Raw genomic sequence first — 13,280 nt, forward strand, 5'->3', positions numbered from 1 at the left:
GAAATTTTTGACATTGGTTTGCAAAAAATATAATTCCTGCATACTTTTCAATTTTTGTTTATGTTTTAATATTTATCTTTTTTATAATATTTATATAAATATTAAATTTATTATTTTACAAAAAATTAATAACAAATAGGTAAACTTATAAATTATGATGCTAATTTTTTTTAAGAATATGATCAGACTTGTCTAATATAATTTAGGATTTTTTTTATTAAATATGAATTTTTTGTATTTGCTTAATTATTAGAAGATAATTAAATAGTAAAAAAAACTGTTAATGATATTAATTTGGTAAATTTTTTTATTAAATATCAATAATATTTATAAAAACATTTAACTAAAAAAATCATATATATTTTTAAAATTTTTAAAAAAATTTATAAAAAATTTAAAAATTTTTATAAAAATTATTAACTTTTTAAATTGAAAAATTTAATATAGATATTTTGATAAAAATTTTCATAAAATTATAAAAAAAATTAAAAATTCTGATTGATATTATAAAAATTATATTCATTCATATGTAACAAATAAATTTTTTTATTTAAAAAAAAAAAATCTTCATCAAAATTTTGATTAAAATTTTAATATTTTAAACTATGCTAATTAGAATCATCTAAACAATTGCATTGCGGTACACCACCATGAGGCTTACAAAACATACGACTGCTCATATGGTCCGCCAAATAAAAAAACACCAAACTGATACCATAGAACATTCGAGAACCCCTTCGACACGCCAATAACCCACCAGAACTCTCTCGGCCCCCTCGCCTCTCTTATAAGCCTTTCCTCTTCATTCTTTCCCAACCCCAAAAATTTGCAGTTCAATACCTACTCAAATCGTCTCTCTTCTCTCTCTCTCTCTCTGGTTCTTTCACTGAATTTCTTAGGGATTCGTTTTTAATGGCCGACGAAGCAAAAGCCAAAGGCAACGCCGCGTTCTCCGCCGGAGATTTCACCGGCGCCATCACTCACTTCTCTGAGGCCATCGCTCTTTCTCCGACTAACCACGTTCTCTTCTCCAACCGATCTGCGGCCTATGCTTCTCTCCACAAATACGCCGATGCCTTAGCCGACGCTAAGAAGACCGTCGAGCTCAAACCCGACTGGCCCAAAGGCTATAGCCGCCTTGGAGCTGCTCACGTCGGCTTAGGCAACTATGAAGAAGCTATCTCTGCTTATAAGAAGGGGCTCGAGTTCGACCCCAATAATGAAGCCCTTAAGTCTGGCTTAGCCGACGCACAGTCGTCGGCTTCCAGGCACCGAGCAGCGCCACCGAGTCCATTCGGTGACGCTTTCTCGGGACCCGAGATGTGGGCTAAGCTCACCGCTGATCCGACGACCAGAGGTTATCTGCAGCAACCAGATTTCGTGAAGATGATGAATGATATTCAGAAGAATCCCAACAATCTCAATTTATATCTCAAGGATCAGAGAGTGATGCAAGCTTTTGGGGTTTTACTGAACGTGAAGCTCCGGGCTCCGACTGGGGATGACACGGAGATGCCTGATTCTTCCCCTTCCCCGCCACCACAACAGCCGGAGAGGAAACGAGCGGCGGAGGCCGAGCCGCCGAAGGAGCCTGAGCCGGAGCCTGAAACAATGCAACTAAGTGAGGAGGAGAAGGAGGTTAGGGAGAGGAAGGCTCAGGCTCTGAAGGAGAAGGAAGCAGGCAATGCTGCTTATAAGAAGAAAGACTTTGACGCTGCTATTCAGCATTATACCAAAGCAATGGAGTTGGACGACGAGGAAATTTCCTATATCATGAACAGGGCTGCCACTTACTTGGAGATGGGACAGGTAATCTATGCCATTCTGGTTTTATTTTATTATAATTTTTTTTAATATTGCTTTTGTTTGCTTGGATTTGATTTAAAGTTATTATATATGCTGGTAGGACTTGTTTAGTGCTTAATAGCGAAGGATTAGTATGTAAAACTCAACAAAGATGTGCTATGCATACGACTGGCGAGATAGATATAATGTGGATATATAAAAACATCAGTTTAATGGGACTTTTCAATTTTTATGGGTAAAGATTGTCCACTAAATCTTTTTTATTTTAATATATGGTGTTTGTTTGTGGTCCAGACTGCTTGGCTCTTATAGCATCTTTGTTTCTAAATGTTGTGCTTGAGTGACTAATTGCTCAGATTCTAATATGTTGAATGATGGACTGCTTTCTTGGGTGTAAACGACTGCTTGCAATGGCACTTCTTAATGTTTGTGGTTCTAAGTTAAAAATTGCTAATTCATAACATGTAGGTAGACATCTAGTCTGTTGGGTTCTAGCATTCATTCATTTTTGTTCTAAGAAGAAACCATTTTTTTTTTTTTCCCTCGAAGTTTTCATATATTGGTTGAGGCATCTATGATGCTGGTTTTGACTTGAGCTCGTTTATTATACAAAATTTTTGGTGGATATTGTGATAGAGTTCTGCCAATTAGTTGAAGTAGGTATTGCGTTATTACTAAAGATTAGAATTTTATTCCTCTCTAGACTAGCATACAGTCAAAATCTTGAATTTTTGCTTGGTGTCATTCATTTAATCTGTGTTTTTTGTTTTTCATTTTTTATTTTTAAAAAATTGTAAATTTACTCTGTTAAATCGTAGTCTACATGGAAACTATTTGTTTATGTTTCTTTTATCATTCCATCAAGGTTTGTAATTTATTCATTTTAATCTTAGTCTACATGGAAACTAGTTATTTGTAGTTTCTTTTCTCATTCCATCAAGGCTTTGTCTACAAGTTCCTTTGGTGTTTTTTTGCTGTTATTGATGTCTTGCAATTCACCATGCAGATGGGGGGAAAGCAACTGTTGTAAATTTTATTTTCAAGAAGATATTTTAGTTGGATATATATTTACTTCATATAGTGGCTTTTAAAACTCCTAAGCATACGGTGGTCTATTACTTTGGGAATTTCTTTGTACACTGCACTAGCATATGCAGAGTGGCAATCGATTGATATCTCATCTTAATTATTTTCTCATACTACTCGGTTCTGAGTTCTGACCCCTATTATTGATACAATGTCTTAGTATGAGGATAGTATTAAAGACTGTGAAAAGGCTGTTGAAAGAGGAAGAGAGCTTAGATCTGACTTCAAGATGATAGCAAAAGCTTTGACGAGGAAGGGAACTGCCTTGGCGAAACAGGCAAAAACCTCAAAGGACTATGAGCTTGTTATTGAGACCTTCCAGAAAGCTCTTACAGAGCATCGGAATCCAGAAACATTAAAGAAATTAAATGATGCTGAGAAAGCAAAGAAGGAGCTAGAGCAACAGGAATATTTTGATCCAAAGTTGGCTGAGGAAGAGCGTGAGAAAGGTATGTTTGCCTAATTGGACTGTTATGTTTATACCTTTATTATGCAGAAGTAATTATAGCGCTCTTTGGTGTACATGAAAGTAAATTCTGGGGTTTTGGAGTATTTTAGAGCTGCACTCTTTCTGGGTTTATGTCAGAGTGGTGTTTCAGTCTATAAGAGCTTTTAGGGAGGAGTATATATATATATATATATATAGCTTGAATGTGTGTTTGTTAATACTAATACGGTTAATGTGCAGGCAATGAATTTTTCAAGCAGCAAAAGTATCCAGAGGCTGTAAAGCATTATACAGAATCTCTGAGAAGGAACCCTAAAGATCCAAAGGTAAGAATACTTATGTTGTCCTTATTCAGTATAGATGAGAGATCACTATAGGTAAACATGTATCTGGCTTGTACTGAAGATCTTTGACTGATTTCAGGCATATAGTAATAGAGCTGCTTGTTATACAAAGCTGGGGGCACTGCCTGAGGGCTTGAAAGATGCGGAGAAGTGCATTGAGCTTGATCCAACCTTTTCAAAGGGTTATACCAGAAAAGGTGCTATCCAGTTTTTCATGAGGGAATATGAAAAGGCTCTAGAAACATATCAGTTGGGATTGAAACATGATCCTAACAATGAGGAATTACGTGATGGCGTGAGAAGGTATGGTACAGCATTATAGCTATATGGTTTGGTGGTTAAAGTTGTTATTTGCCCTGAATGCACAATTCTCGATGGCTTCTCTTAATTTCCGCTGGAAATTCACTGCAGATGTGTAGAACAGATTAACAAGGCCAGCCGTGGAGATCTGAGCCCGGAGGAATTGAAAGAGAGACAGGTCTGACCAATTTATTTCTTGAATTGGTTTTAAAATTTATTGACATAATTTAGGATGCAGTGCTTGATTAAGCTCTATATGTTGCAGGCCAAAGGAATGCAGGACCCAGAAATTCAGAACATCCTCTCAGATCCTGTAATGAGACAGGTATGCAATTTCAGATCTTCTTAGCGTTTTAGGTGGTATCTATAATTCCAGTGTAATCGTATGAGATGATAATTGTAATCCATCTTTTAAGTTTGGTTCAATGGGGTGATTGAAAGGTTTTTGGGGATGTGGGCAGGTGTTGATTGATTTCCAGGAAAATCCCAAGGCTGCTCAGGAACACACAAAGAATCCTATGGTGATGAACAAGATCCAGAAGTTGGTCAATGCGGGAATTGTCCAGATTAGATGAATTCAATGATTAATTAACATGAACAAAAGTCTTTTTCATTTGTTATAATTTCCCTGTGTGAATTGCAGTGACTAGTTATTCAGTTGTTCAAGGCTACTTTTGGTTGGAAAATTTTGAAATGCTTCCCAAGTTAATATTGGTCATTGTGGTTGATATTGGTCATTGTGGATGTTTTAATGTTTCTCTCTCTCTTGCACATGTGCCTGAATACACATTTACTCGCTTCAAGTAAGATTAAAGTTCTGGCTGCTGTTAAGCCATTTGACGGTTAATGGTTGTGCAAATAGAATTATTTTATTCTTGGTTGAAAATGGAGATGGCCAGTCAATTTGGACCTGCGATCCATCTAACATCCATTGAGCTTTCGAGTTCAGGAGTTATACTAAATGTTTGAACGGTACAGGTAGAGCTGAATATTTGAATTAAACTGTTAATGGTTTTTTTTTTTTTTTTTAATATTGTGTATCATGTACTTCAAAACGGTTCGGCTAGATATGAATGTTTGAAATCTAAGCTGATCCTGTATGGTAATACGTCTACTCTTATGTCCATGTCTGGTCTCTTTTAAATGGTACGAGTTAAAAACGTATTTTAACAGTAGAAATATTAGAAGCAGCGTACAAATACTGGTTCTGGAACACTCATCTCTCATGTATCTGCTGCAGCAGCGTCTTAATCTCTGTAAGTAAAACTCTCCTGTTTTGAAGCCCGTTTTCTTTGGTGATAGTCTTTTGAAGAACGTTGGACCAGAAGATAATATTAAGTTGTTAATATGTCAAAACTAGATTTCAAATCGGTTTTAGAGACGAGGTCGAATTACCAATTATTGAACAGCCTCAAAATGCAATCTTTTGCTTATGCGTGTATATTCTGTCCTCTTGTAAAGATTAATGATCATTCAGATTTCAACTTTTCGTGCAAAAGAGGAAAAAAAATATATAAAAACCTCATCTATGGAAAAGGGAAAAATTATATTGCGTCCTGTCCTTGGAACAGGGAAAAAAAAAAATTAAAAAAAAGCAAAAGAAAAATTAAGCAGCAACTTCCTCCTTGGCAGCAAGCTGGTTCTGGATATGCTGAGGAACAACGTCGAATTTGGCTAATTGCATGGTGTAAGAAGCACGGCCTTTTGTCATCCCCCTGAGTGTACTGACATATTGAAACATCTCTGCTAGAGGAACCAGTGCATCAACCACCTGCATTTGAACCAAAAACTACCCATTAAAGATGATAACCTAATGACGGATCAAGCCATTCCAATCCATCACTTTGCTTATATCAAGTTTCCAACTTTTCTTCTCTTCAATCCAAGCATAACATTATCCACTAAATTTAGTCTTAAAAATGCAGCTGGACTTTGAGAAGAAATAAATAAGAATACGTATATCATTCTGAGTAATCTTCAGAATGTAAGTGCAAAAAGATAAGGCAAACAGGTAAATCAGGTAATTGGACATACCTTCAGACCACCAGGTTTGTCAGCAAAGTTGTTGATCTGGCCTCTTCTAGAGTTGAGATCACCAATCACATCTCCCAGATGTTCTTCAGGTGTGACAACTTCAACTTTCATTACGGGTTCGAGCATCTTTGGGCTAGCTTTCCTTATTCCCTCCCTAAAAGCTCCTCTAGCTGCCAGCTGGAATGCCAAGACACTTGAGTCGACATCATGGTAAGAACCATCTACTAGTACGGCACGTACGTCAACAACAGGAAACCCTGCAAGCACACCATTACTCATACACTCCTCCAATCCTTTCATCACACCTGGAATATATTCTTTTGGCACTGCACCTCCTTTGATTTCACTCTTAAACTCGTATCCACTCCCTGCCTCCATGGGTTCAAATCGTACAGTTATATCAGCAAACTGACCTTGTCCACCAGACTGTTTTTTGTGTACATACTTCACTTCTGACACCCTGGAAATGCTTTCCCGATAGTTTACTTGAGGTGCTCCAACGTTTGCCTCAACCTGTGTGCATGAAAAAAAAAACAAACACAAGTTTTAACAAATCAAAAGGTAACACAGTTGTGTACACGTGTTATATAAACGTAATGCAGCTATGCATATGTTACTAACAAACCACATAAATAGAGAATTTATTTAAAAAAAAAAAAAAACTATGTTATGCTAGGATGGCAAAAAAAGATGTTTTTGTAATTGAGAGAATGACAGATATAAACCTTGAATTCCCTCTTAAGCCTATCAACAATAATTTCAAGATGCAATTCTCCCATTCCTTCGATAACTGTCTGGTTGGTCTCTTCATCCCGTGAGAAGTGGAAAGAAGGATCTTCTTGAGCAAGCTTAATCAAACCAGTGGCCATCTTATCAACATCAGCTTTAGTCTTGGGTTCAATTGCCACTTTAATCACAGGATCAGGGAAATCCATTCGTTCAAGCACAATAGGATTATCAGGGTCACATAATGTTTCACCTGTTATTGTATCTTTCAGACCTGCAAGGGCAACAATGTCACCTGCTAAAGCAACCTTGACGTCCTCTCTGCTGTTCGCATGCATTTCCAGCAGTCTACCAATTCTCTCCTTTTTTCCTTTGTTTGAATTTAGTGCATATGACCCTGCCGATAGCTTCCCTGCATATACTCTCACAAACGAAAGGGTTCCAACAAATGGATCAGTCATGATCTTGAAAGCTAGTCCAGCAAATGGTTCATCATCATTTGCAGCCCTCTCTAATATCACCTCTGGGTTCTCAGGGTCTGTTCCCTTCATAGGAGGTAACTCAAGTGGGGAAGGTAAATAATCGACAACAGCATCAAGTAACGGTTGAACCCCCTTGTTTTTAAAGGCTGAGCCACATAATACTGGCACAAAACTACTTGAGACGGTTCCCTTCCTAATTAGTTTCTTAATTGTTTCTTCATCAGGCTCAACTCCTTCTAGGTAGCTCTCCATGGCTTCATCATCCAACTCAACTATGATTTCTATCATCTGTGATCTGTATTCTTGTGCCAGCTCCTCAAGATCTCCTGGAATGTCAGCATAGTCAAACTTTGCACCCAATTCTTCTCCAGACCAAATTATAGCTTTCATCTTCACGAGGTCAACAACTCCTTGAAAATTATCTTCTGCTCCAATTGGAATTTGGATCACCAGTGGTTTCGCACCCAAATTTGTCACAATCATGTCTCTTGTACGGAAAAAATTTGCGCCAAGACGATCCATCTTATTGACAAAGCAAATCCTGGGAACTCCATACTTATCGGCCTGCCTCCACACCGTTTCAGATTGAGGTTCCACTCCTGCAACACTGTCAAACAAGCATATAGCACCATCCAATACCCTGAGAGCACGCTCCACTTCAAGGGTGAAGTCAACATGGCCAGGGGTATCAATTATGTTGATCCGATGTTTGTTCCAAAATGTGGTTGTTGCAGCAGAAGTTATGGTAATTCCTCTTTCTTGTTCCTGCTCCATCCAGTCCATGGTTGCTGTTCCCTCATGTACCTCCCCTATTTTATAGTTTCTGCCAGTATAATACAGAATCCGTTCAGTTGTAGTGGTTTTTCCCGCATCTATGTGAGCCATAATTCCAATATTGCGATAATCTTTCAATGGTATTACACGCTTTGACTCTGAAAGAAAAAAGTCCAATCTTTGGTATATTAGTCGACATAGAGAAATTTCTACGAGTAGCAAAAGAAGAATAAAACACATTCCTATATTGAGTGGTGAAGAAGGAAGCATGCTAAATCTAATCTTCTTGTCCCAGCTCTGCACAACTAAGCTTCAGTTCCAACATAGAACTTAAATGGCATTTGAATTAGCCTACGTTGGCCTTCAAAAGTTACTACCTGCCCCAAGCTTTGGCTATAATTTGCTAATACATTTTCAAACAGAACAATAGTTCAGGGACTATACATATGATTTTTGACTCTAATATCCATTATTAGAATTACCTTGAAAGGCAAATAAACATAAAGCAGGGAAGCCATATATCTGTATGCCACTACATAAAATAAAATAGGCAGCCTTGTTTTTCTTAAAAAAGAAAACATACTAATGGCTTAAAATAACTATGATACTGAAATATCAAAATTGTTAGTTGTTACGGGAAAAACTACATGCAAATGTTCTTTGCTAAAAGAACATTGCAATGGTTTCATTTACAAAGCTGAATAATAAAACTACTACACTTTAAGAAAACCGACAGTACATTCGAACAACAAGTAAGTAACATCCCCAAAGCCACCGCATATATATAGTTTTATAACAGATCGTACAAGTTTTACAACACCGTTCATTTACAGGTCATTATTTGAAAGGAGCTAATAATGTTAATTATCATTCTTTCAGTTACGTAAAATTGAATTTTTTATATCCACAAAAACAACCATTTTACCTCTTTCGAAAGAAATCTAAAGTGCTAAGCTACAAAACAACAGAAATAAAGTAAAATTAGCATAATCAAAATCCATTTAAAATTCAGTTTGAAATGCATTAAACAAATAGAACCCAATATTTCGACTTCAATTTTAAGCATTTGTTGCAATAAAAGGAACCATTATTTATATAATCTAATTTGATTTCAAATAGTTCGACCATGTAAGTATTTCAATGACAAATTGTCGCCCATCAAACTCATGAAATTCCACAATTAGACAGAATACAGGAAAAGAAAAAGAAGGAAAAAGAGACCGTCTGCAGCCATGGCAAAGACAGAAAAGTTTCTTCGGCTTCTTTGGCGTAAAGAACAGAGCTTTGAGCTGAGACGCACAGACCCAAAGAATTGAGAATGCGAAGAGGAAGTGGAAGAACATGAGGGTCGAGGACGGAGACCCCTGAAGCAAGCTGGGGAGAGAGGGATAGTGGGCCTTCTTTGAGAGCCTGTGAAGCTGAAATTGCATATTGAAGAAGAAGCTGACCCCGCCGTCAACCTCACTGACTCCGCCGCCATTTTTGGTGCTTTTTTTTTTTTTTATGTGTGTTTTGGTGAGAAAAGAGAAAGACTCTCTCTGGGTTGTGGTCGGAGTGTGAGAGTGGGGGTGGTGTTTGTTTGGGGATAACGAGAAACTATAAGAGATGATGGTGCTTTTGAGTTGGTGTGCTTTGTTGGCTTCGCTTTTCTGTTTCGGTGATTCTGGACCTGAAGATTTATTTTGCTTTCCTATCAACAAAAAATATTGCCATTTAAAAAGAAAATTAAAAAATAAAAGAAAATGGCCACCCCAAATATTATGAAATTTAAATGCGAAATTACATATATATCCTTTTTATAATTTTATCTTTTCTTTTAGTTATTTACATGGAAATAATCAAATAATAATCTAAAATAATAAACTATTAAATAAGGGTTGAAATTATTGCTTTGAAAGCTACGGGAGCATATCATTTAGGAAAATTTTCATTTAGATTTTTCAGTTTTACCATAATTGCATTTAGACTTTATATTTTTTAAAAATAATTATTAACATTCTTTTAGTTTTTTTTATATCTATCAAATTGAATTTATTTGTTAGTTTTTTAAATTAGTTTTTACAGTTAAAATTAATATTTTATAATTAAATAAGATTGTGAAAATATAATTATGATTTTTAACTCTATAAATTAACCACTAAAAATGAATAAATTAGGTTTAAAAAATGATTTTACAAAATATGGGATCTAACTGTAATTAGTACAAAAGTAAAAAGGTCTAGAGAGGTTCTAGTTGTACTAAGTTCCGCTATAAATTTATATTTTTATCTCCATTCAAAATTACTATTAAAGATATTTATTAATTAAATATATTTATATTTAAAAATATAGTATTAAATATTTCACAATATGCTTAGAAATATGTGATTGAACATTTTAATTATATTTAGAAGTATGCAATGTAATATTTTTAGATATGAATATTTTATATGTATTTAGAAGTATATAATTGAACATTTTAAATTCATTTATAAGTATACGACTAAATATTTTTAGAAACGAACACATCAAATATGTTTAGAAGTATGAAATTAAGTATTTCAAATGTGTTCATACGTATATAACTGAATATTTTTACAACGTTTATAATTTTTAAACTGAATATTTTAACGAATATATCTTTTTACTGTCTAAAATTGTTTTAATTTGAAAGAAATTTTGTGAAATTTTTATGATTATTAATTTTATCCAAAAACATTGTGAAGAATTTTCATGCAGTAGTATTTGATTTATAGCTAATTTGAAAAAACAAAAATTTGGTTTAGTTCAAATTCTATAAATTATAAATATTTTAGATATTAAAAATATTATTTTATATTATTTTTATATATTTAAATGATAGTATGTAAAAAATAATATGATTTTTTTTAGAATTCTAAAGAGAACTAATAAAAATTTTCCTTATGATTTGACTATATTTTTGAAATCTCTAATTTAGAGGTGAGTATCAATTAAGTTCATACCATTTTTGGATGATTTTCTAATCGAACTGTACAGGTTGATTTGGACATTCGCTATGGGTTGAAAAACCTTTTTTTTTTTTTGGTAAATATAATATTATTAATTTTAATAATTTGAACTAAATATTATCTATTATCTTAAACTAAATCATTTAAAAATATAAACAATATCTATATGGACAATGAATTATATTAAAAATATTAAAAAAGTACACATGTGTACGCCGGTTCAGTTTTGAACCTAATTAATTTCGTCGTACTGATTTGGTTTTTGCCTGCCAATATTACAGTTTGCCCTCAATTTCAATATAGGTTTCCAATTTTCAATTTTTGCAATTAAATTTCTCAATTTGAATTTTGATTTCAATTTAAACTCTATATTTATTCAACTTTTTTTTCAATTGAGAACCTCCAATTTTATTTTTTGTTTTAATACGCATAAAAAATAGGAGTTTTGTCAAAATAACTGTCTCATTAACTTATTATTAACTTATTTTTTTTTAATATTATTAACTTATTTATTTATTTATTTTTTGAAAAACTAAGATAACAAAATTATACAATTCCGCCAATAAAATAAATGTCTTACAATATAAGGGTCAATTATGCAATGCTCCAATTATATACGTGCTAATGAATGAGTTAGTAAACTATTTGATGCTTAAAGTTAAAATTTAACCAAAATAGAGGATACACCAAGCTTTACTATACTAATCTTTATTCTTATTTGGGGGAAAAAAAAAAAATAGTACCCTGATTGATATAAATATAAAATTAAGGATCTCATGTTGGGAAAAAAAAAAAAATGAAAATAGAGGAACAACATTGAAAACAAGATTAGAATTGAGTCACTCTATTAAAAAATTTGTTTGAAGGCTAGGTTGTAACTAGGAAATTTTGTGTTTTATATTTCCAAAATATTTATCTATTGGAAAACATAACACACTTATATATAATCAAAATAATATGTGCATCTACAAATGATTTTAATGTAAAAAAAAAAATCATAGTATCAGTACAATGTTGAAGTACGTATTCAAAAAGGTGCATATAGAAGTAGCTACCACTGTATATCTGTCCAAATATCATGCCTTTCTTTTTAAATTTTTATTTATTTTTTCTTTTTCTGGAATTGATACTGTAGGTTTGATATATCTCAAAATGGCAGTTATGTAATTTTCTGAAGTTCTGTAATTTAAAAGTGTCAAATTATTGTTACAATTTTTAATGGAAAGATTGAATAATTTATAGGCTTTGGAGCCGCCACATAGCTAAAACATTAGACATCCAATTTAGGGCCCATCCAAACTTTAAAGTTTGGGGCGCACAATCGCCCAAACATGCCTACGTTCTAACAAATGGGCTTATATGCTATCGTGGTTAGGGATGTCAATTTGCCCCGTCCATCTCCGAAACCGCGGTGCACCGCCTCTAATGGGGTGGTTTTTCCCCGAACATTCGGGGATGCGGGGCGGGCTCGGGGCAAATACCTAAAACCCGAGTCGGGGACGGGCCGGGGACGGGGAATAATAACCCCGCTCCGAACCCGCCCCGATATATATATATATATTTATTTATTATTTTTTTAATAAAATTTTATTTATGTAAAATCATTTTCTTCTTTTTTTTTATTTATTTTTCTAAATATGTATTTTATTATAATTGTAAATTTGTTACTTGATGTATTTTTATTGCATTGTAGTCATTTTCTTTATATTTTAATCATAAAATAATTTTTTTATATAAATTTTTTTAAAAAAATATCAATTAAAAAACAAAATGGGGAAAACCGTCCCGCCCCGTCCCCGCCCCGCAAAATCCCCGATCCCGCCCCGCACCTAAAGAAACGGGGAAAATCGCGGGGATGGGATGTAAAACTCCCCGCAGGGACGGGGACGGGATTTTAAAAACCGGCCCCGCCCCGCCCCGTTGACATCCCTAATCGTGGTCAGCTGGAGGCCTTTAAAAAGGATAATTGCCTGTACAACAATTAGATTTTAGGAGATGAGTGTTTATATTTTTTAAATAAGTTTTTTTAGTGGATTTTTTTATTTAAAAAATAAGTTAGAAAATGAAAAAGAGATACGTTTCTTAAAAAAGGAATTTTTGATTGTACTACCGAATGGATTCTATATTTTTATCTTTATTTAAAATTATTATTAAAAATATTTAATAATTAAATATATTTGAATAATTATTTTATCCAGCTTTTTTTTTTCTTTCAAATAATATGTAATATATATATATATATATATTTTGTCTAACTCATACTCCACTGTAAATTAGGGTTGTAAATACAACAATTATATAAAAATAATGG

General features: G+C 33.9%; 2 protein-coding genes across 2 annotated transcripts; one reads left to right on the forward strand and one right to left on the reverse strand.

Annotated features, from left to right (window-relative positions):
• Positions 1-709: 709 nt before the first annotated feature.
• Positions 710-4,712, forward strand: LOC107435438 (hsp70-Hsp90 organizing protein 3-like). The gene is made up of 7 exons (XM_016047047.4): positions 710-1,809; positions 3,053-3,341; positions 3,581-3,666; positions 3,764-3,987; positions 4,096-4,162; positions 4,250-4,309; positions 4,446-4,712. Exons 1-7 carry the CDS (start codon positions 913-915, stop codon positions 4,557-4,559), a joined length of 1,737 nt encoding a protein of 578 aa, XP_015902533.2. The 5' UTR covers positions 710-912; the 3' UTR covers positions 4,560-4,712.
• A 799-nt stretch (positions 4,713-5,511) lies between these two features.
• On the reverse strand, positions 5,512-9,684 carry LOC107435433 (elongation factor G-2, chloroplastic). The gene is made up of 4 exons (XM_048464521.2): positions 9,222-9,684; positions 6,744-8,158; positions 6,019-6,531; positions 5,512-5,755 (listed from the first exon to the last, which is right to left on the reverse strand). The coding sequence occupies exons 1-4, from the start codon at positions 9,478-9,480 to the stop codon at positions 5,591-5,593; spliced, it is 2,352 nt and encodes a 783-aa protein (XP_048320478.2). The 5' UTR covers positions 9,481-9,684; the 3' UTR covers positions 5,512-5,590.
• Between the last annotated feature and the right edge of the window lie 3,596 nt (positions 9,685-13,280).

Source organism: Ziziphus jujuba, chromosome 6 (assembly GCF_031755915.1).
Source record: "Ziziphus jujuba cultivar Dongzao chromosome 6, ASM3175591v1".
Classification (NCBI taxonomy): domain Eukaryota; kingdom Viridiplantae; phylum Streptophyta; class Magnoliopsida; order Rosales; family Rhamnaceae; genus Ziziphus; species Ziziphus jujuba.

Bases quoted from the DNA above. Each gene is read 5' to 3' on its own strand.
- LOC107435438 (XM_016047047.4), top strand. From the start codon at position 913: ATGGCCGACGAAGCAAAAGCCAAAGGCAACGCCGCGTTCTCCGCCGGA. The intron at 1,810-3,052 runs GTAATCTATGCC...ACAATGTCTTAG, and splicing joins CTTACTTGGAGATGGGACAG to TATGAGGATAGTATTAAAGA. The intron at 3,667-3,763 runs GTAAGAATACTT...GACTGATTTCAG, and splicing joins GGAACCCTAAAGATCCAAAG to GCATATAGTAATAGAGCTGC.
- LOC107435433 (XM_048464521.2), bottom strand. From the start codon at position 9,480: ATGGCGGCGGAGTCAGTGAGGTTGACGGCGGGGTCAGCTTCTTCTTCA. The intron at 8,159-9,221 runs GTCTCTTTTTCC...TTTTTCTTTCAG, and splicing joins CTTTGCCATGGCTGCAGACG to AGTCAAAGCGTGTAATACCA. The intron at 5,756-6,018 runs GTATGTCCAATT...GTTCAAATGCAG, and splicing joins ACAAACCTGGTGGTCTGAAG to GTGGTTGATGCACTGGTTCC.